The sequence below is a fragment of the Notolepis coatsorum genome (genome assembly GCF_963971535.1).
Source record: "Notolepis coatsorum genome assembly, chromosome: 8".
Classification (NCBI taxonomy): Eukaryota; Metazoa; Chordata; class Actinopteri; order Aulopiformes; family Paralepididae; genus Notolepis; species Notolepis coatsorum.
In genome coordinates this window covers 42,753,449-42,777,534 of record NC_140172.1, presented here as the reverse complement: position 1 = coordinate 42,777,534, position 24,086 = coordinate 42,753,449, and the positions used below count along the sequence as shown (strand labels likewise).

The window sequence follows — 24,086 nt, the reverse complement described above, 5'->3', positions numbered from 1 at the left end:
TAACTATTAAAATAACTCATCTGTTATCAAGTAACAGACAATTAGTGCCCATTATTAACCCTTTCACTGCCGCACTACCAAACAGTTAAGCCTTTTCACTGCAACAATACACAGAAGGTTAACCCTTTCACTGCCACACGGCAGCCGGTTAACCATTTCACTGCCTTGTGTGATAGTAAAGGGTTAACATTCTGTTGTGTGGCAGTGAAAGGGTTAACATGTTACATCACAGTGAAATGACATGCAGTTGTCTGAAAATGTCTCTTATATGGGGGAACGCTTTGTCTTCATCTCTTCCTCCAGTTTAGATTGTAAGGTAACCCTTTTCATTCTCTATTGTGAGGGTCGCATGGCATTTACAAACAGGGGAGAGGAAGAATGGAACTTTACTCCGTCCAGGAAGTCACCTCCCTCTTCAGCTGCAGTGTTAGAGAGATAAGGAAGCAGATTTTTTGTTGTTGTTGCTTTTTTTAATTGTGCATTAGCTTTTATTCTACAATATCCAGCTTTAGCCCAACACCCAGATTTTCCCCTGGTGGTGTATAGGACCCCATGTGAGAGATTAGAAGATTATCTCACACAATGGTTACTGGCAATTGAAAGCTTCTATAATTCTAAGCTATAATTCTAATAAAACATAAAAAAAAGAAAAACCTGGAACTTTGAGAACTTTGGTGTTTGATTTGGTGTTCTTTCGGTGAAGAAACTATGGACTAAAGGGCAGTGACAATGCGTACAGTTGATTTTGTTGCATCCAGGGCATCAGTGAAGATTCTTAGAATGGGAGTGCTCATGTTCTGTTTTTATACAGGTGTATGACTGACCAGTGGTCCCAGCTCAGCCAGTACTTCTTTTGTGAGAAGGACATTTGTAAAGATGAAAGTTATCATCTTCTTTCAATGCCATCTGAATTTCAGGGACTGATGCAATCCCTAATAGTTCAGATGGTATCCATACAATCATGCTAACAGGATTTTCCTGTGAGATGTTTTCTGGAAAAACACAGATTTGAACTTTTTAACTAATGAAAGCACAATGCTGTCATTCAACTAGAAAATTATAATTTTTACCAGGGTAAAATGACGTTGACGTTGTATAGTGTAGGTTGGAACAAGGCTAAAGTAAAAGATGGTTCAAGCTGACCAGGAGGTGTTTGACCAAGACAGCAAGAGAAAAATACATACTGTTCATTATCACTCCTACTACGTACATTTGAGGGTCACTTTCAGTAAAGACTTTCCTCTCAAAGTTTAGTATGAGGTCATTGAGAAATCGGACAGGAGACAGACTTTGTAAATTTAAGAACTGCAATTCAATGCTTTATTTACAGAACATTCCAACACATTACATGCATTCCACAGATTCCATGCAAATTTTCTGAATTAGGCCTCCTGCACCCTATTATGTATGGAATGGCATTGATATTTGGGTAAAAATAGACAATCTTGAATGGAAAATAATGTTCAAGATACATAACTGCAACCCAAAAACTAAATCTGTGCATGATATACAAAATGTTGAACAAATGCCAACGATATACAAAATAATGCCATTTAGCCCAAATTAAACAAGGGGATGTACCCACACGCAATATTTGTTTAATTTAAAGGTCCCATATTTTGAATCTTTTCAACTATTTGGTTATTGAAAATATGACTTCCTTGAAGGGAAGAACATGTGGAACATGTTTGTTAGTGTGTTTTTTCCCAATCAGGTCTCTGACATCAAGGCCACCTAATCATCCCTTCCCCTTAATGGGCTGATATCAATCCCTGTCTCCTGAGCCGTTCAGTCATTGTGTAGTGTGATGTGTGTATGGCAGCCACTGAGCCTGCGTAGCCCAAGGTTGGGTGCACCGTGCTACCAGTGGTGGTGAAGGAGGCAATTTCCACCCTACATTGTGGGGAGTGCTTTGAGTGTCTAGAAAAGCGCTATATAAATGTACTGAATTATTATTATTAGTAAGCCTAATATCTCTTTTGGCCAGGGGGGGGGGGGGGGTCCCCCTTGGCTGGCAACACCTTGGGACTCTGATTTAAATCCAGGTGGGTTACACAGGGATTACATTTGTGACCTTTTGTTTGCAAGGAGGTCTCTTCTGCCCCACCAGTGTTCCATCTTTTCCTTTATCTGTTTGATGAGTCAACTTTTGTTACAGCTTTACAGCTCTCATGTGTTCCACCACTGATTGGGCTCAAGTTACCATGCCTGGACCATCCCTGTTCTCCCTCCTCTTATCTTCTCATGTGGACCATCCCTGTACTCCATCCTCCTATCTTCTCGTTTTTTTTATCCACTTTTTCTCCCATTTAAAATGTTTCTCCCATCCCAATTTCGTATCGTCCAATTCAACCCTCCCCTGTCTCGAACGCTGTTTCTTGCCTCCCACAAGCCGGCTGCAATGTGGACGAAGCCTTACATCACGTGTCCCCTCCGCCTAAATATTAAAGGCAACCAACTTGTGTCTAGCCACGCCCAACTTGCGTCTAGCCACGCCCCCGCGGCGACGCGGCAGCAGCAGAGCCGCGGAGCTCTGTCGCGGCAGCATTATGTAGCAGTAATCCCCCCTTTTTTAACATCCAGAACTAGCTCAATTGGTAGTGCTGCCTTTCTGTGGATCCTGCGGTCTGTTGGTACCAAGTTCGATTCCCTTCAATTTTCTTTTTTTCTTTTTTTTAACGTGCATTCTTTCGCCGGTTAAGTTTAGGCATGTTAACTTTAAGCATTGTTTCGGAGTTGGTTAAGGTTAGGCATTGTTTCGGAGTTGGTTAAAGTTAGAAGGGTTAAGTTTAGGCGCTGTTAAGGAGCTGGTTAAGGTTAGAGTTTGTCTTAGAGAATGGCAATATTTTTTAACGTGCATTCTTTCGCCGGTTAAGTTTAGGCATGTTAACTTTAAGCATTGGTTAAGGTTAGGCATTGTTTCGGAGTTGGTTAAGGTTAGAAGGGTTAAGTTTAGGCGCTGTTAAGGAGCTGGTTAAGGTTAGAGTTTGTCTTAGAGAATGGCAATAGACAGCCTATTTCCGCGCTGCAGCGCGAGGCAATAGACAGCCTATTTCCGCGCTGCAGCTCTCTCGCGCTGCCGCGGTCACATGGGCGTAGTGGCCAATCAGAGAAACGCTAAACACAAGTTGGTTGCCTAAAATATTCACGCGTCCCCTCCGGTACTCAAGGTAGCAGCCGTCGCATCTTTTCACCTGCGCAGCGTGATCTTTTAGCGTCAGGGGTCTGTGCTTTGGAGGGGCGCCGCCCCCATCGCTTCTTGATTCTACTGCGCAGGCGCACCAACCGACCTGTAGGAGTCGCTGTCCACAACGTCCGATCCCCACCCCTCAGTTTTCCCTCCCCCTAATACTGGCAATTGTATTAGTACGGACGACCAGCCAAACTGAAAACAATGTGGAGAGCTGGGCTCGAACCCAGCGTCTCCAGCATTGGTGGTGAGTGCCTTGCCCACTGCACCACCTAGCCGCCCTCCTCCTATCTTCTCATGTGGACCATCTCTGTAACTGTCCTGTACCCCCTGTACTTCTCATTATCCCCTTAACACCCCCTTTCCCCCACTACTCTTATTCCACCACTCTACTGCATTCCCTCCTCCTCATCCCACTTATCCTCCTTCTCATCCCTCTCTCCTCATCCCTCTCTCATCCTCATCGCTCTCTCCTCCTCCTCATCCCTCTCTCATCCTCATCCCACTATCCTCCTCCTCATCCCTCTCTCTTCCTTGTCCCTCTCCTCCTCCTCCTCCTCCTCCTCCTCCTCCTCCTTCTCTCCTCCTCGTCCCTCTCTCCTCCTCCTCATCCATCTCTCTTCCTCATCCCTCTGCAGGTGTTGTGAGTGTGGCTGTATCCTGTCTCACTGGTATTATGAAAGAGATGGAGAGCTCTTTTGTAAGCGCCACTACTGGGCCCGTTATGGGGAGCACTGCCACGGCTGCCAGGAGGCCATCATAACAGGACTTATCATGGTAAGGTAGTCATCATCAACATGTTATATTGTATCATCCATCATGCTACCCACTACCTGTCTGTTCCCTGCCTCCCCATCCCGTGCCAGAGCAGACCAGAGAGGGTGTGATGGATCCGATTGTAAAAACGAATAAAACGTAATGTTTGTACAATTGGGGCGGTAACCTACCTCACACATGGACCTGGTTACTTTCATACCAAACGGTACGTCATCTCAATACGGTCGCCCCTGCTCCCAAACCTGCATTATATATAGTTCTGTGGCCATAGCAACACCCATCCATCTACAACAGGTACTGTTTAGATATACCATAAAACACATGTATGCTAGGTACATACTCCTAGTCATTGCCCTTGACCAAGGTACTGGAGGACAAGTTCCTTGTATATGCAAACATTTACTTGGCAAATGAAGAGATTAATTCTAAGAAATTTTTAAATTCGTATTGAACAAGAGGGGGCTTTTAAATTACCATAATCAAAGCAATGACCTTACTAAGGTGCAAAGATAGGTAGGATAAGATGCCATACATACCAAACCAAACCAAGCCAAGCCAAGCCAAGCCAAGCCAAGCCAAGCCAAGCCAAGCCAAGCCAAGCCAAGCCAAGCCAAGCCAAGCCAAGCCAAGCCAAGCCAAGCCAAGCCAAGTCAAGCCAAGCCATGCCAAGCCAGGCCAAGCCAAGCCAAACCCAACCAAACCAAACCCAACCCTATCATGCCATTGCATCCCAGATCAGAACAAAACGTTTCCTTAAAATATCGTTTTTCTTCTTCAATCATTTCTACGCTGTGCCAATTTCGACCATATGTAGGCTAACTAACTACCATGTAACATTACAGGCTACAAACTGTACTGTCCATGTAGACCAGGGGTCAGCAACCTTTTTGACATGGAGTGCCTGTTTGAAATATAGTTGTAACTAGTGTGCCTCAACAATATTCCATGCATCGTAATCTTTTTTTCTCATAATCAGGTCTTTTTAATGATACTTTTTACATTATTACATCATTATTGTTATTGTTATAATTAACAATATTATTATGATGGTTGTATCAACCCTAAATCTGAGTTGGGGGGGGGGATGCAATGCAGACAAACAGCTGCATACAGTGCAACCATTTCACTCACATTTGCCCATTCATTTTTGGACACATCACACACCATCGGTGTGTGTACTGTACATGTGCTGTCATAGCTCCACCTACAGGCCTAATGGAGAACACCAGGAGAACACCAGGATGTGAATGGAGGGTGAATGTGAGGTATATCGTGTAAATAAGTTTTGATTGATCGCAAGACTACACTGTAAAAAAAATAATAATAATAAGTTACCAGAACTTAAAAATATTGAGTTCAGTTACTGTGCATTAAGGTTTTCAGTTTTCAATCCATAATAAGTTAACAGAAAAATAAGTACACAACCACATTATTTCAACCTAATAAAACTATGTTTATTGTCATTGTTTTAACACTTTGATCGCCATGGGTTAAATTCATAATTTACCATTCCTCGCCAGCTTTTTGTCTATGGAGAAGTTCCCCTTCTTTGCAGGGCTATAACTTTTTAAATTCTATTGCTAAATTGCCATTATTATGGCCCATTCAATGTCCTATATGTATTGTTCAGGGTGTAGCAACGTTAAACTTTTTCATTCACATATTCATACTAAAATATGGTCTAAAGTATAAGTATGTTTTTATCGTTTTCTGCAGCTTTCTCCAGAACTTGATTTATAGCTCCAAATGCATTATATTGATGATGAAATACAGTTTGATAGCAATCCGCGCGAGATAAAAAATTTCAACTGGACGTGGTTCTAGAAGTTACTACGTGTCATCTGATGATGACCGGATGGGCGGGGGATCGTTTATAATTCCGTGGGCAGCGTTAGATGATTCATCCAGAGTGGGTCATATGTTCATCATAGCAGTTTATATGGAACACGTTAGAATATAACGCTGAATCTTACCGTGGCTTCCTCACGCCGCTGGCAGATGAGCGTGGAACATAATTTTTTCTATTATGGGATGGAGAAATGCCCGATCCATTTCCAGGTTGTATAATAGTATATACGTCCAAATCATGTTGTTTTTTCGAGTTATTTGCACCGATCGATGTTCACTGTATCAAGACGGAGTCTCTCTAACGATAGCGAGTGCCCGGACCACATATGGATGAGCACTACCGGTTCAAAGGCTCATTTCCGGTTGGCGATCTGCCGATCGGCCACCAGATGGCGCTCTTGAACCGCTAGAGAGTTGAGTGGAGCTTTGCAGTGTGTCTCAGGGCTCCGGAGGGGAAATATGATTTCGGTCACAGATTTTTGAAATATTGACATCAAAGACGAGTTACGGCGTCTTCGGCAGAATGAGCATGGCTAGGAATGACGTCTTAACTCGTCCCCGGCGATCATAGTGTTAAGAGCACAAGTTGACTTGGTAATACTCACATTTTGAGAAAAAAAAATGGCTTTTAACATGTGCAATGTTCAATGAAATAGAAAAATATATAATACAATTTGTTGATTAATCCCACTGGTCACAATGGTGACCGTAATAATGTTTTTGTTATAAGGCTCTGCAAATGTTACTGAATGATGTAGCAATATATTTCCAGCTAAATTGAAATAATAAACAAATAAAGGGTCTCAATTAAATATGTGGTAGTAAAAAGAACCTGTGGGAGGATTTCAACAAGATAAATGCGACAACAGTGCAAAATATTTCACTATAATATTTCAAAGCAAAAAAAAATAATAAGAAGAAGAAATTATTATTTTTGTATTTTTTTTTATGCTGCCCCCTGTGCCTATGAAAATGCCCCGCGTGCCTATGCAGGCACGCGTGCCTAGGGTTGCCTACCCCTGATGTAGACTAACTAACTATCATGTAACATTACAGGCTACAAACTGTACTGTCCATGTAGACTAACTAACTATCATGTAACATTACAGGCTACAAACTGTACTGTCCATGTAGGCTAACTAACTACCATGTAACATTACAGGCTAAAGAGGGAAAGTCTCATTTCCTCAACCTATTTTCCCCTCCTGGCCTGATTTCTCACTATTTATCAACAACATTGTAATTAGTCATTACATCACAGACCCTGAGCAGGGTGAGCGTTGGTTACACTCAGTTTAGCTGTTAATCCTCATTCCTGTTAAGGCCATAAAACACTTTGTTCTCTTCCAGGAACACATTGATTGAGTGGTGATGGGCTAGTTTTTTTTTTATCCACTTTTTCTCCCATTTTCTATATTTTCTCCCATCCCAATTTCGTATCATCCAATTCAACCCTCCCCTGTCACAAACGCTGTTTCTTGCCTCCCACAAGCCGGCTGCAATGTGGACTAAGTCATACATAGCACAAGTCCCCTCCGGTACTTGAGGTAACAGCAGTCGCATCTTTTCACCTGCGCAGCTCGATCTCTCAGTGGCGAGGAGTAACGCGTGGGAGGCTCACGCTGCCCCCGACACTTCCTGATTCCACTGCGCAGGCGCACCAACCGACCTGTAGGAGTCGCTGTCCACAATGCCCGATCCCCACCCATCAGTTTCCCACCCCCTAATACGGCCAATGTGTATTAGTACGGACGACCAGCTAAACTGAAAGCAAATGTGGAGCGCTGGGCTCGAACAGCCGAGCCCAGCGTCTCCAGATTTCGTGGCGAGCGCCTTGCCCACTACGCCACGTAGCCGCCCGGTGATGGGCTAGTTTATAAATACCCCCCATTATTGATCAGACACAATAATTATTCAACAGACTGGTCAATACTTAGAGATCGATATAAGGCCATACTTTCCACAAGACCAAGCTTTGTATTCCATTGTGGGCCTGTGAAGCCCAACGAGACATGTACTGTATGTAATGTGATTTTGGACAATAAATACAAATACATTTCACTTGACTTGTAATTGAGGTTACTGGATCTACCATAAACTGTCACAAACTACCTACTCCTACTTGCATAGCCTGACTTCCTCTTAGTTACTTCCTGTTATATTAGAGTAAATGCTCTTTCTTTTCTCTCTAACTTTCAAAGCAGAGGATATCCCCTTTGAAAACCTTTCGACACTGTAGTGCATTGTCGTGGTAACTGACTGTACATTCTCTGCGTTCTTCAAAGCTACTGTTGCCTCCCCAATTTTGACTCACCCCACTTCTCCTTCCATTGTCTCCCATTTTCATATCTTTATCCAGTTTCATTTAGCATAAGTTGCTGAGAATTGTGTTTGTTTGTTTTACAAGCCTTAGCAAATGTAATCTGGATTCATACAAATCCCTCTCACTTATCGACCCGTCTCTCTCTCTATGTGCAGGTTGCTGGAGAGCAGAAGTTCCACCCTGAGTGTTTCACTTGTATGAGCTGTGGAATGTTCATTGGAGACGGAGACAGCTACACGCTGGTAGAACGGTCCAAACTCTACTGGTATGTCGGCCTCTAAGTCAAGAAATGTATGAAGAATCTGATGGTGCCAGTGTTTTCTCAATTGTTTTGTAGCCATGGTGACAGGTGGTCATCATTGTTGGTGTTCAATGTTCATCCCTGTTGCTCTTGGTTTTGGTTCTATTGCCGGTCATAAAACTTGCATTGGGATAAACTGAGTTGGATTAGAATATTTTTATTAATCTCCTATTTTATCTAGCTGCGGCGGTAATGTTCTTGTTGTGGTTGGTCCACCACTGCTGAATGAATGTACTAGACTCGAGGACACACTGAATGCCATGAGATGCTGCACAATTAGAGAGGGAGAACAGAGACGTTTCTTATTACCATGCACACTTTCCATCCTTTCATTTAATTTCATTTCATTTAATTTCATTTTTATTTATTCGTACATGGAATCGTTACAGTCCAACAGTACATAGTTCACTTAATATGCTCCACTTAATAATAATAATAATGCAGGACCTCTTTAGGGGGTCTTTATTCGGCATGCAACGAACTGGACATGCAATTGGAGCGGCACACACACACCGGGATACACACACACACACACATGCATTGTCTTTTTCTCAGTCGCCGATGCGATTGAGTCTCTGCGCCTAACCCATCCTGTCGTCCTTCCCCCCATGGGCAGCCGGGAGCAGATAGGGCGTCAATGTGAGCCTCGCCCCGGGGACCAATCCAAGTGCTCCTGTCCGTCTTCGTCAAGGACGCCACAGCGTTAGCGATCTGTTGTTGTGCATGTTTTTCCATTGGGTTTATCTTATCGGGGTTGGAAACCCTTGTGAGCACGGGGAGAACATGCAAACTCCACACAGAAAGGCCTGGCCGAAAGGAACAGGAAGAAGACCATTCTTATTGTACCTGCCCCTACACACATACAGTCCACTGATAGCCTAAGAGCAATGTTTACCAAACCAAACAGAATGTACATACTTGTTTTGCAGAACTGGAAACATCAACACAATTAAATTAACATAAATAAATACATTTTGTGTATCTATCAGTTAAATTGCATATTTAGGTTCCTGACATTTTCCTTCTTTGTGTATCTATCTACCATGCAGTGGCCACTGTTTCTCCCAGGGTGTTACTTCATCCAGGAGAGAATCATCTTCTCCACTGACCAGGGGTCCCCACATGGTGGCGCTGGTGTCCCTTCCTCCCCTTGCGCACGGCAGGCGAGGACTGACTGTAGCCACTGACCTCAGCCTGGACAAAGGGTCTCTTGTCACTGTGTCAGAGTGAGTTAGGCTCACAGATGATGATCATGATCTCATATGTCAGATAGAATTTTGAGCCTTGGGAATTTTCTCTCCCGTTCACCCCCTCTGCTCTCTTTTCCTCAGACTGGACTCTGCCCTCCTCACCACTGACCTGCTGACCTCCATCCATACTGGTGACCAAGTGCTGGAGGTCAACGGCATCCCAGTCCGCAACATTTCCCTGGAAGAAGTAAGACTTAAATCAATTCCATAACCATCAATTAATGCAGAAACATTCAATATCCCACAGGGATTCATAGAACTAATGCAGCGCCCATTTGGAGCGGGCCAATTGCTTGGCTTCCAGAAGTGCTGCTTGCAGCATTCTAGAGAATCGTGGTATGGCTGCTTGCAGCATTCTCAAGAACCGCACGCTCGACACTACAGTCTTCAGCAATGCACATGCCGAGTGTGAAGTCGATCGTATGAACGGTTCTCAAGATACATGAAGGACAGATATGCAGACATACACGCAGACACGCGGACAGACAGCGATTCCCTCCTTTATAGTTCGATGATTGGCAGTTTTTTTTTATTTGTTTTCAAGATTCATTGCTTATTAAAATGGAGATGCCTTGCATTGTGAGAGATGAAAGTGACATTATAGGCAGAGGTGCATTCATGATCTGGAGCATGATGACCTAAGGGGATCCTTTCGCCTCCAGATAAACCAGGTGATCCAGGACATCGGCAGACCACTCCAGCTGACTATAGAGCACAACCCCCAACCTCCTGATGACCCTCACGGCTCCGACAGCCCCCAGGACACCGGCAGTTGTCCAGATCCCTGTGTCCGTGACAAACTCAGTGAAGCCCACAAACTCCCAAGCCTGGATGAGGAGACAAGTCTGACAGAGGGGGAAACGAAGGAGCCCGCTAGGATCAGCCTTTCACCTCCTCAGAACCAGGGAACCATGAGGATGCGTTCTAGACACATTCTGTAAGACTCTTTCCTGTTGAATGTGTACTTTATCAGACACATTATGTAAGGCTCTTTATTGTTGAATGTGTACTTTATCAGACACACCCTGTAAGACTCTTTCCTGTTGAATGTGTACTATATCAGACACACCCTGTCAGGCTCTTTTCTGTTGAATGTGTACTTTACCAGACACATTATGTAAGGCTCTTTATAGTTGAATGTGTACTTTATCAGACACACCCTGTAAGACTCTTTCCTGTTGAATGTGTACTTTATCAGACACACCCTGTAAGACTCTTTCCTGTTGAATGTGTACTTTATCAGACACACCCTGTCAGGCTCTTTTCTGTTGAATGTGTACTTTATCAGACACATTATGTAAGGCTCTTTATTGTTGAATGTGTACTTTACCAGACACATTATGTAAGGCTCTTTATTGTTGAATGTGTACTTTATCAGACACACCCTGTAAGACTCTTTCCTGTTGAATGTGTACTTTATCAGACACACCCTGTAAGACTCTTTCCTGTTGAATGTGTACTTTATCAGACACACCCTGTCAGGCTCTTTTCTGTTGAATGTGTACTTTATCAGACACATTATGTAAGGCTCTTTATTGTTGAATGTGTACTTTACCAGACACATTATGTAAGGCTCTTTATTGTTGAATGTGTACTTTATCAGACTCATTATGTAAGGCTCTTTATTGTTGAATGTGTACTTTACCAGACACATTATGTAAGGCTCTTTATTGTTGAATGTGTACTTTACCAGATACATTATGTAAGGCTCTTTATTGTTGAATGTGTACTTTATCAGACACATTATGTAAGGCTCTTTATTGTTGAATGTGTACTTTATCAGTCATAAATCTATCTATCTATCTATCTATCTATCTATCTATCTATCTATCTATCTATCTATCTATCTATCTATCTATCTATCTATCTATCTATCTATCTATCTATCTATCTATCTATCTATCTATCTATCTATCTATCTATCTATCTATCTATCTATCTATCTAACCTATCTTTTTTTTCAGGCGTAGCTGTAGTATAGATAAGTCCCCTCTCATCCCTGGTGCCATGCCTCTTTCATCCCAGCGAAGGGACATGGTCCGCTCAGAGTCGCTGCGCGCGGACCACGGTGATAGAACCCACCGCATCTTCAGACCTTCAGACCTCATCCACGGGGAGGTTCTCGGCAAGGGCTGCTTTGGACAGGCTGTCAAGGTACGGCACTTACGTAACTGACTATTGTCGTATCTTAAATCAATACATTAGATTAATCACAGTACAATGAGGTTGTTATCTGGAAGGAGGGAAAGATCATAAGTGATAGAATGGTCTCCTCATCTGACTTCAAATATAGCCAGCAAGGAATAAATGTGCAGTCAAGACCACAGAGTTCGAATTCAAACTCATGTATTTATTGCCGAGAGGCCCAAAGGTAAAAATGCATCAGTTACATACAGGGATTATTCATCATTTTTCATAAGACATGATTGTACAACAGGATTGATGAGGTTTACATAATCATAGCCCATTCACGGTGGCTCTCACATCAAAACAAGTCTGCACATAAAAGTAGTCATGTTTATCAATGGAATAGACTATCTTACTTTTGCCACCACGTGGTTAAACCTGGTCTAAGATAGGCATCTTACTCTATATATCACAAACAGTGATTATTCCATACAGTTTACTCACGTCGCGGCAAGAGTGCAGTCTGTGGAAGTGGTGGAGACCAGAAAGACCCCCTGGGGTGGGAATATCTGTCTGGCCTCCCTCTCTCATCAATACATCCTTATTTATACTCTGATATCTACAAATCCTAGCACATTCTAATAATACGTTTGGTCCAATTAGATTTGTTGATTCTATATATGGAGTCTTCTCTGTTCCTTGGGTCCCAATCAGATGATCTTCTGGGGGGGGCGTCCCGCCCCCCTGTCTCTCCTCGGGGTGTGTTGTCCTTCAGTAAACAGAGGGGTCTGCTTTTGGCCCCAGAGGGGTCCTATGGCGGCCCCCTCCTTTTTTGGGCTGTGGCTTCTCATTTGAACAGAGGCATTTCCTATTTAAACATTTTACCAAGTCTCTAGTGTATTATGAATTACACTCTTCCAGTATTATCACAGTTTTACTCTTTTGCTTATATTTTAATACCAAATTGTTGATTAATCGATAACTTGATATGTATTTTACCAGACTACGCTTTGGTGATTAAGCCTTATTTTCTATATATATATGGTTTGTGTAATGAATCTATGGACTATCTAGCATTAACCCAGTACAGTCATTGCTTCTAGGTTAATACCAAATAGTCCACAAGAGCCAGCACCAACCCTCATTTACCAGACTGACACTTTGTATTACAACTATGATTTAAAGCTTATATGGTTTACAACAAGAGTGAAATGACACTATTATCTTCATAATTAGTTTGACATTTCTAAATGGCATTCAAATACCTTTTATCTAATATGGTTTAATTAGTTTGATCTTGTTTATGAATTAGTTTCCATCTAACATTCTGTAAGTACATAACAAGTATGGGCTGGTCTGCCCTCTGTTCCAGACCAGCTCTCTTCTGCTAGGGGGGTGTTGTTTGTTCTATAGATTAGCCATTGCTTGAGTGGGGGTTTGGAATGGCTGTCTAAATACAGTTTCAACAACAGCAGGGGTTTCATATGGGCTCAAACAGTTCCTGTCACGCTAATATCCCTCCTTAGAGCACACCAGTGTTTTGCATATGGTTTTTCTAATTATTCACACATGGATTATGAAATACACAGTCAATGTTACCACACTATCAAAATCTGTCACTCCATTGACTTTGCATTGGTTTGTGGTGTGGCTAACTAGCCTGAGCTAGTATGAGGAACAGCATGGATTGTGCTGATGACAAACAGCAGAGAGGGTAGGATCATTTAACTGAATAATACTTGTGTACATCATTCTGAAGTGTGTGACTAAAAATTGTGTTGTGGAAATTGTTAATTGTAAATTAGTATCACCCAGCTGACAGAAACTGGAGGCGTGGCCATTGTGCATGTGGCTTTTGTGTAGTTGAGTGGGCACTTGTGACAGGTTTTCGGTTAAATACCAGCTTTTTCCTTGTTGAAATCATTCTGATGACAAACAGCAGAGAGGGTAGGATCATTTAACTGAATAACACTTGTGTCTAACCCTGACTAACCTTACTGTCATGCACTTGTCCTAATAAACTAACCTACACTGTAACACGCAACACTTTGATAAACATTGTTACTCAGCTGATAGAGTTGTACCCTTCTTGCTGTCTTGTCGTACAGAACTTGTAAGTCGCTTTGGATAAAAGCGTCAGCTAAATGACTAAATGTAAATGTAAATGTAAAGGATTCTACCGATCAACAGGATTGTAACTAGGAATTAGGGCTAGCGTTCCAAAAATCGGACCTATCCCTTTAACAATTTACAGCATGTATTCAGTAATATGGATGCCATCGTTGATGAGTTGAGCTGATTGAGCTGTTGTTGTGGTTGTCAAGGTAACACACCGGGAGACAGGGGAGGTGATGGTGATGAAGGAGCTGATTCGTTTTGACGAAGAGACGCACAACACCTTCTTAAAGGAGGTAGGCGGATACACAACTTGTACATTATCTGAAGCCGAACATAGTTTTGTAAACATAACCCTAGCCAAAATGTGATGAAATGAACTAACACTGAACTATGAAATGTAAAACTGTAGTATTCCCCAGTTAGGACAGCCGAAACCCGTCCAATATTTCGCCGTCGACTAAAGACGCACTTCTTCAACCATTATCTGAAAAAAAAAAAAAAAAAAAAAAAAAAAAATCTAACCCTAACTAACCGTACTGTCATGCACTTGTCCTAATAAACTAACCTACACTGTAGCACACAACACTTTGATGAACATTGTTAGAGTTGTGCCCTTCCTGATGACTTGTCGTACAGAACTTGTAAGTCGCTTTGGATAAAAGCATCAGCTAAATGACTAAATGTAAATGTAAAATGTAAATGTAGTATTCTTGTTTTTTTTACTATATAAATATTAAATAAATAGTGAATCTGCTATAGAAATACTAAGGTAAACCATATAACTATAGTGATTTACCATACATTTATATAATATGACACTAGAAAAGCTCTATATAAATGTGGCCATTTATCTTGTCAGCCTTTTGTTTTCATGTTGCTAGACTGAATTACTGTACATACTGTATGGCAGAAGTCTAATAACACTTCCATTACTTTTATGTAGGTGAAGGTGATGCGTTGTCTGGACCATCCCAACGTTCTCAAGTTCATCGGACTCTTTTACAAAGACAAACGACTGAACTTCATCTCTGAATATGTCCAGGGAGGAACTCTCAGAGAGACCATTGTTAAAATGGTAAGTCTGAGGTTCACCGTTGTCCATGGTTACTGTCAGAAAGACAAGAGAAACATGCACACTGGTGAGAAAAAGGGGAACTCTGAAACGGATACAATAAAGACAATTTATTTACTTATTACTAATTATGAAAGTGATAAAGAAAGAAGAAAGGAAATGCACCAAAGAAAAGGAAAAAGTGTAAAGGAGAATGCCACCCATTTTAAGAATTCACATTATGTTCTTCACCATTCACCAGGGCAGTTCAGTCAGTATTTGTGAACATGCACCACTCTCTCCTAAAGCTAGAAATCAGAGAGAGAGAACCGAGAGGCAGTTAAATCATTTTGTGTCCTTTACTGTGCAGGACAGTGCAGGACAGTGATGAAACAGTAGCAGGACAGTTAAAGGTGTATTCCACCCAAATGGTTAGCAGGACAGTGGATCACAGTGATGCAACAGTAGCAGGACAGTGGATCACAGTGATTCAACAGTAGCAGGCCAGTTAAAGGTGTATTCCACCCAAATGGTTAGCAGGACAGTGGATCACAGTGATGCAACAGTAGCAGGACAGTTAAAGGTGTATTCCACCCAAATGGTTAGCAGGACAGTGGATCACAGTGATGCAACAGTAGCAGGACAGTGGATCACAGTGATGCACCAGTAGCAGGACAGTGCAGGACAGTGCATCACAGTGATTCAACAGTAGCAGGACAGTTAAAGGTGTATTCCACCCAAATGGTTAGCAGGACAGTGCATCACAGTGATTAAACAGTAGCAGGACAGTGGATCACAGTGATGCACCAGTAGCAGGACAGTTAAAGGTGTATTCCACCCAAATGGTTAGCAGGACAGTGGATCACAGTGATGCAACAGTAGCAGGACAGTGGATCACAGTGATGCAACAGTAGCAGGACAGTTAAAGGTGTATTCCACCCAAATGGTTAGCAGGACAGTGCATCACAGTGATGCACCAGTAGCAGGACAGTTAAAGGTGTATTCCACCCAAATGGTTGGCAGGACCCAGAGAACCCTCCAATTGGTGATGTCACTGGGATGTAGAAATCTGGGGCTGCTCCATATATCCATATACAATGAATGAGGCTCTGACTTCATGAGGCCATACAATTGTTGTATGAGCTCTTACACCCAAATTAGGTTTTAATGCCTCTAATGATACTGTGTCCTCATCATAAGTTTGCCTTCTTAAAAATGTCCTTTATCTCTTCAGCGTGTAGTGAGTTTGTCCTGTTTATGTAGCTCTGTGGTTTTGAAACCCACCTGATACTAAATGCATAGTATTGACAGCTTCTAAGAGTGTTCCTCGCCATCACTACTGTCAGCAGAACCCACACATCCTGTCACCACATCCTGTCACTACGTCATGTCAATCCATCATTTCCTTGTTTTAGGACAATGACTTTCCCTGGAATATGAGAGTGAGTTTTGCCAAAGACATAGCAGCTGGAATGGTGAGTGTCTCTCTCACGCTACAATTATGATCACTGATTACCTCATTGTCGATGAAGAGTAGTATTTACTGTATATCAACCCATCTCTCATTTCCAGGCCTATCTACACTCCATGAATGTTATCCACCGAGATCTCAACTCATACAACTGTCTGGTTAGAAAGGTAAATTACATCGTTCTCATATGCTTTCTATGGTACGCATCACTGAAATTACAGCTCTTCTGAGTCACTTTGGTGCATTTCTCACATCACTATTAACATTTGTTAGTGTATTTCTCAAAACAATTAGTACAAACTGCTAAACCTAGTTGATAACCTGCAAAAGCATGTCACTTTCTCAAAATGGATATTCCATTCATCAAACGCAAGTATTCATGTCAATGAAAGTGTCAGTGTCATCAAAATGAAAAGTCCTGCCACCATTGTTTATGAACAAGATAGTCAAATGGCTTTGTCATGTTTTCATTATGACAGTTCACTCTAAGTGTTTTCCAATGCAAAAAAGTCAGATCTTGGTGACACTACCTGAAAATGCTCAAGACAGCACTATACACTATTTTCATAGCCATTTGAACCATTGCACAAATGGCTTCCTCTTGTTGCGGAGTAAAAATGGGCCCTCTTCCACCTCTGCAAGGTTGTCTGTACAATACTGTAAACATGATATATACTGCTTTAACCCTGTAGTGTACAATAGCAGTGCTTCCCACTTGTAAAATGCTGCAGTACAGTACCATACTGTAAATATGGCAAATCTTTACTGTAACACTACTTTACACTACAATACAGTTACAGTAAGCCGTGCTGCAGTAAAGCATACGTCTAAATGTAAAATGTAAAAAGTTACTAGTTCTTGTCCCACTGTAAGCTTTATGTATGACACAATGGCAGTAGTGCAGTGCAGATTGTTGCTGAATTACTGTCCAATATACACAACTGTTCTTCCGACTAAACGTTTGAATAATTGAATTTACAGTGGTTCTCCCAACATTTGGCTGCACCCTTCGATCAGCCTCAGTCATTGTGAGGCCGTGATTGGCAACATGGTCCACAATTGTAGCCCTAATTTCATCAGGAATCTGCCTGTGTACTTGGCCTCTTCTTCCTCTTCCCCTGTTTTGTCCCCTTCCCCTTCCTCCCCACATCCTCGCCCCTCTTCCACGATGCTGACCTTCCATTTCTGTGTCACAGTATTGTCAAAATGGTACACACTATGTCCTGCTCGGTTCATATATGCTTGCCAATTGAGGGTTCATGGGATTCAGCTCTAAGTGACTGTGGAGAAGTGGCTTATCATTGGTTACAACTAATAATAATAATAATAATAATAATAATAATAATAATAATAATAATAATAATAATAATAATAATAATAATAATAATAATAATAATAATAATAATAACTTTATTTGTATAGCACTTTTCATACAGAGGTTGCAGTTCAAAGTGCTTCACAACAGTAAAAAATACAGACATGAGCGAGCATAGCAAGGTATGGTAAATCACAGTGTTTCACATTAGGATCTAGCATCTTACTGTAATAGGCTGTTTACAGTTTCATTCAGTAATACAAATAATAAAATAGTTTAAAATGATTAAGTTTAAAAGTAGTCTAAAAATTATAAAATAGAACGGACATACAACAACAGTAAAAAATACAGGCATAAGCGAGCATAAAAATTAAAAATGTAAAATAGCAATAAAAGGTTACAGTAAAAAGTGTGATAAGATTGTTATCTAATGCTTCACACACTCCTCCTCATCCCTGCTCAAGCCCTCTCAGCGGCTTTTTACTTGTCACTTTAAAATAGTCGCGTTACACTGAGGTTCACCCAAGATAAATAGTTAAATAGTTAAAGAATTATAAAGAAATGTATATTTATTTTTGTATGTAATGACTCAAGCAATGAAATGAGGACTATTAGTTTTATATGGAATGACTATTCAGAATTCATAAGTATAGTTCATTTAGACTGACATGACATAAGCAAATGATAATGTTATAAAACAGCAGAAAGCAATTGATGCATGTCCAAAAGCATTTGCAATTTGTTGGAAGGAATGAGAAACTTCTACTATGATGTGCACAAATGACTAAATGTTGTGGAGGTTGAACTAACAGTTATGAGAATTTGTATTCTGATCAGAGAAATGCACCAAAGCAATTGAGGAAAAACTGCACACCATTAGGGGTTTAATATAAGGATGACACAACCCCCCAAAGAGTGAAAAGTACCTAAGTTCAGTACACAGAATAAAACGACTAAACCCTTAGCATTGTCATCTTCCTGATGATCATCATCATCATCATCATCATCACACACACACACATTTGAAACTTTATTTGGTTCCATAAATTATATTACATAAACAGGGAATCAAATATATCGGGGCCAAGCAGCACTGAACACTTAAGGCTACACATAGCACCTCCTTCTCCACACGGCTAAGCTGCCAATAATAGCTGAGACAGAGCAATATTTGGCTATTTGTTTGGCTTTTCTCTTAGACATTGCAGCAATTGGTGCATTTATATACATGGCCAAGACTTCCGAATATAAGTACACTATATCTACACCTGTACCCAAGACCGGCCATCACATTGAGCAGTGGTTGGTATTTTATATACTTGTCCCGGAAAGCCTGGTCCATGTACAGGTCAAAGGCACAGCCTACTTCTATGATTAGCACCTCCTTGTGGCTGGTGTCACACACACACACACACACACACACACACACACACGCGCACACACACACACACACACACACACACACACACACACACACACACACACACACACACACACACACACACACACTACACATACACATACACACACACACACACACACACACACACACACACACACACACACACACACACACACACATACACATACACATACACATACACATACACACACACACACATACACACACACACACACACACACACACACACACACACCCACAGACACACACACACACACATACACACACACACAAACAAACAAGCACAAAGCCTTCTAATCTCAACCTTCTATCCCTCTCTCTTTCAGAACCAGAGTGTGGTGGTGGCTGACTTTGGGCTAGCCCGACTGGTGATGGAGGGCAGGGGCCAGGGCAGAGCTCCCGCTGTGGAGAAGCCCTTGGCAGGGAGGCTGCCGGAGCTCCGCAAGACTGACCGAAGGAAGCGGTACACTGTGGTGGGGAACCCGTACTGGATGGCACCTGAGATGATCCATGGTGAGTAGGAGGAGTCTGCTGCAGGGCTATTTTACCATTTTCTGGCCCTTGAACCTTTCAGAAAGGTAACCTTCTCTGTCAGCACCAATAAATATACATAGAGAAAAAAATAACATTTCTCAATAGACTTAATGCGTTATATATAATAGCTGTTGGGTGAAAATCGTGTTTCTCCAAAAGGGTAACATTTTCATGAATTAAGGAAAACAACCTCATTTTCATATTGACGCCCATATACTTTTGAAGTTATGTTTTGGGTTTTGATTTCTTAGTCCTTAGGGCTCAGGAAATTTGCTCACAACCTAAAAGAATCACTTGCACTTTCAATTCAGGAGAAAACCTTGTAAATTACCAAAATGGAGATGTGATGTTTTTGCCGACAACAACAGCAACGTCCTAGATATATTTGACCTTCTCTCCTCCCAGGGAAGAGCTATGACGAACGGGTGGATATATTTTCCTTCGGCATCATGATGTGTGAGGTACGAGCTCCTGTCACTCATCACTTATTTTTGTCCTGCACAAGGAGAGAAAAAAAGGTCAAGTTAATGTGAAGCATTGTATGTCATTTTATCTCATAAAACAGCTCTGCCTACTATACAGACATCTATATAGAATTAAAATGTTCTGTAAAATGTAATGAGTAGAAAGATTTTTTTTTAAGTCTAAATTTTCATCTCCCTCTTGTGTCGACCAAGATCATCGGCAGAGTGAGCGCTGACCCAGACGACCTACCCCGCAACTCAGACTTTGGGCTAAACGTCCCTGGTTTCCTGGAACAGTACCATCCTCCAGAATGCCCTGCCGCTTTCATGCCTCTGGCTGCTCTCTGCTGCCACCTGGAGGCAGAAACACGGTAGGGCCAGGATGTCACACATGCGCCAAGAAATAAAGATGATTTATTATTATGCTCAATAGTCTCACATATCCCAAAGACTATAAACTGTCCCTCATTACTTATTACAACTCACAGAAATTAGAGTCATAAATGTATAGATGTAGCAGTACTGTCTATCTGTATGTCGTGTATGTCATGATGTAAACAAGACGAAAGTCTTTCTCTGGTCTGCATCCCCTTAACAATTGTATGTATTGAGCTGTACTGTACTGTACCCATTCTGCAATCTGTTAATAAAGTTTTCAATCAATTCAATCAAGAGAAAAAAAGTGTTCTCTCTCTCTCCCCTCTCTCTCTCTCTCTCCCTCTCCCTCTCTCTCCCTCTCTCTCTCTCTCTCTCTCTCTCTCTCTCTCTCTCTCTCTCTCTCTCTCTCTCTCTCTCTCTCTCTCTCTCTCTCTCTCTCTCTCTCTCTCTCTCTCTCTCTCTCTCTCTCTCTCTCTCTCTCTCTCTCTCTCTCTCTCTCTCTCTCAGTCCTTCCTTTATAAAGCTGGAAGAGTGGCTTGAGAACCTGCTGATGCACCTGGACATCGGCCTCCCTGTGCTCTCTGAGTTGGAGCAGCACCGCCGGGCGTTCTGGCAGAGCCACCAGAATCACCGCCCTGCCAGCCGGGACCACACACTTTCACCGGACCACAACGACTCCCCACGCCCGCAAAGACACACCTTTGACCACAACAACCACTGTTCGGACATTAGTACCGATAATCACTCACACCCTAGTTGCCTGGTCGACCTCTCACAGAGCCAAGACCAGACCGGCACTCATCGCCACTGCAAAGCCACAGACACAGAGCGAGAGCATCACAGCCAACAGGACACAGGGACTGATGAGTACAACCACTCCTGTGTGAGTAAAGGACACTGCGACGGCTCACGACAACCCAACAACCACGACAGCTCTCAGAGCAAACACACGTCGTCTATCAGTGGAGGCACGAATACAGACCAGTCGGAAACCTGTGAACACAGAGGCCGTCCAGAGCCTCCCAAATACCAGCATGAAACTTCCCAGCTGCAGGTCCACATCTCGGTACCGGACCGGCAGCCCCGACCCAGGAGGGTTTGCAGGGTGCTGTGGGACAGGACCACAGAGGACAGCTCATTTCTCTGACTGCTGGAAGTGTAATGACGGAGACAGGAGGCAGCGGAGCGTGCTTCGAAGGGCTCGGTCCATTTTCATTGTCTAGTAGTTGAATGAGCTCTTATTATAACACAGTGAATGTATGGAATGTTAGTCTAAAGATGATCATCGTCATATAATACATCGTATACACCGTCATACCTCCAGGTCTTGCAAGACAATATACGCATTTTGTGTTTGTGTGGGTTATCTGGAAGAGTGATTAGGAGATCAAGAACTCATCACATAATATCAATAAAAATCCATAAATATGGGTTTTTGGTGGGTAAACATATGGGGTTCAATACAGAGTATTTTGTGTAACCCTATAGCTTGCTTGGTGCGATGGTGCGTCAGTCTGCTGTTGTCTCTGTCTCTGTAAACCAATACAGTATGTTTTATCCCTGAATAAATACTGTGAAAGTCTTGCACTTTATTAAGTCAGGGTGCATGAGTAAATTATTGATCAGAATCCCAGATTTTAGGCTATATCTGACATTTTCAGCTGTGAATATTTTCATATTAAACTTGCAGTGAGGTCTGGCACCCTGCCATTGGCTGTGGAAGTGGGTAGATTCCAGGGTAAACCTGAGGAGGAGCGGTTGTGTGTTCTGTGTGATCTGGGAGTGGTGGAGGATGAATATCATTTTGTTTTTTATTGCCCTTTGTACACCACTTTGAGGAGGGCTTTATTTGAAAAAATTCAAATTGCAAACCCAGATTTGTTTTGGCAGTCTGAGAGCTGTATGTTGAGTTGTTTTTTTGTGGAGGACATCTTCGGTTTTGCAGGATTTTTGGAGAAGGCATGGCACCTGAGACAAAACACACTGTATCCTATATAATTGTATTTGAATTCACCTTGTTTTTCTGTTTTTCTGTTTATTTACATTGAGTACAGCTTGTGTTATATTACGTTTTATTGTATTTTCTTGTATTTTTCTTTTTTTATGGCCATCTTGGTCTATGTCATTTGTTAAGTAATTGGTAAAGTATATTATTATATACTTATTGTTATGTGTCTTGTAAGCCCATATGGGCTGGGCATACATCTGTATGTAAGACACGAAAATAAAAAATATCAAATCAAATCAAATCAGACTGACTTTGTACTGTATGAATTAGTGCCACTGAATGTATAGACTACTTAGTCTTGCTGCAGTTTAGAGCTATTCAGTAAGTTTCAAGTTTCAAGTTTCTTTAATAGTTGTCATACAGAAGTACAGAATACTTTCATACAAAATGCTTCTTACTGTTACGCTCCAGAGACTGTGCTAGACAAGATAGTATCAAATAACATAGTATAGCATGTAAATTAGAAGTAGAAAATGAGGTCACAGTGTTCAGTATAGACATATGTACAATGTTCGATGCAGAGTAGACGTAACTGAGTTACCATATAATATACAATACTATGCAGTGTACTAATGTACAATACTATATAGTGCAAAGCAGAAATGGGATGAGGTACAATTTAGGTACAATTTACAGTAAGGTGTACGAGTTGTAGTGCAATCCTTCATCAATAAATATAAAGTGTGGGGAGTGGGTGCTACAGTGTGTTTGTTTAAAGTGAGTGTGTGCTATAAAGTGTGGGGAGTGGGTGCTACAGTGTGTTTGTTTAAAGTGAGTGTGTGCGTGTGGATGTGTGTGCTATGTGCGTTTGATGGTTGTTGTGTAGTGTTCATTGTTCGTTGAGCAGCCTGATGGCCTGGGGATAGAAGCTTCTTCTGAGTCTTTCTGTGCTCGCCTTGAGACTCCGGTATCGCTTGCCTGACCGCAGCAGTTCAAAGAGGCAGTTGTTCGGGTGGCTGGAGTCTTTAATGATTCTCTTAGCCTTGCCCCTGCACCGCTTGTTGTAAATGTTCTGGAGGGTGGGGAGCCCCCGTCCAATTGTGCGTTCGGCTGAACGTGTCAGTCTTTGTAGTCTGCTTCGGTCTTGTGCAGTGCTATTCCCAAACCAGGAGGTTGCCAGTCAGGATGCTCTCTATTGTACATGAGTAGAAGTTCTTAAGGATCTTCTGACTGACTTGGAACTTCCTTAGGCGCCTGAGGAAGTAGAGGCGTTGTCGTGCCTTCTTCACAACACTGTCAATGTGTGTGGTCCATGTCAAGTCCTCGGATATGTAGGCTCCGAGGTACTTAAAGCTGTTCACTCTCTCAACCGGTGCCCCGTCGATGCTGAGGGGGCTGTAGTCCTTGACCCCCGACCTCCTGAAGTCCACAATCATCTCCTTTGTTTTGCTGACGTTCAGGGAGAGGCTGTTTTCCTGGCACCATCCCGCCAGGACCTTGACCTCTTCCAGGTAGGCCCTCTCGTCGTTGGCAGAGATCAGGCCCACCACCACTGTGTCGTCAGCTAA

The 24,086-nt window shown here is 42.1% G+C and overlaps 1 protein-coding gene across 1 annotated transcript in view; it reads left to right on the top strand.

Moving 5' to 3' along the window:
* Positions 1 to 22,544, top strand: part of LOC311233773 (LIM domain kinase 1-like) — a 38,639-nt gene extending 16,095 nt beyond the window's left edge. The window contains exons 2-15 of the mRNA XM_084320790.1: positions 3,829 to 3,967; positions 8,294 to 8,403; positions 9,489 to 9,665; positions 9,771 to 9,876; positions 10,352 to 10,626; positions 11,654 to 11,843; positions 14,141 to 14,227; positions 14,878 to 15,009; positions 16,401 to 16,460; positions 16,558 to 16,623; positions 19,521 to 19,707; positions 20,134 to 20,189; positions 20,406 to 20,563; positions 21,078 to 22,544. Of these exons, the coding sequence (XP_084176916.1) occupies positions 3,829 to 3,967; positions 8,294 to 8,403; positions 9,489 to 9,665; positions 9,771 to 9,876; positions 10,352 to 10,626; positions 11,654 to 11,843; positions 14,141 to 14,227; positions 14,878 to 15,009; positions 16,401 to 16,460; positions 16,558 to 16,623; positions 19,521 to 19,707; positions 20,134 to 20,189; positions 20,406 to 20,563; positions 21,078 to 21,717 (2,383 nt within the window). The 3' untranslated portion in view covers positions 21,718 to 22,544. The remainder of the gene's footprint in view (positions 1 to 3,828; positions 3,968 to 8,293; positions 8,404 to 9,488; positions 9,666 to 9,770; positions 9,877 to 10,351; positions 10,627 to 11,653; positions 11,844 to 14,140; positions 14,228 to 14,877; positions 15,010 to 16,400; positions 16,461 to 16,557; positions 16,624 to 19,520; positions 19,708 to 20,133; positions 20,190 to 20,405; positions 20,564 to 21,077) is intronic.
* The last annotated feature ends 1,542 nt before the right edge of the window (positions 22,545 to 24,086 follow it).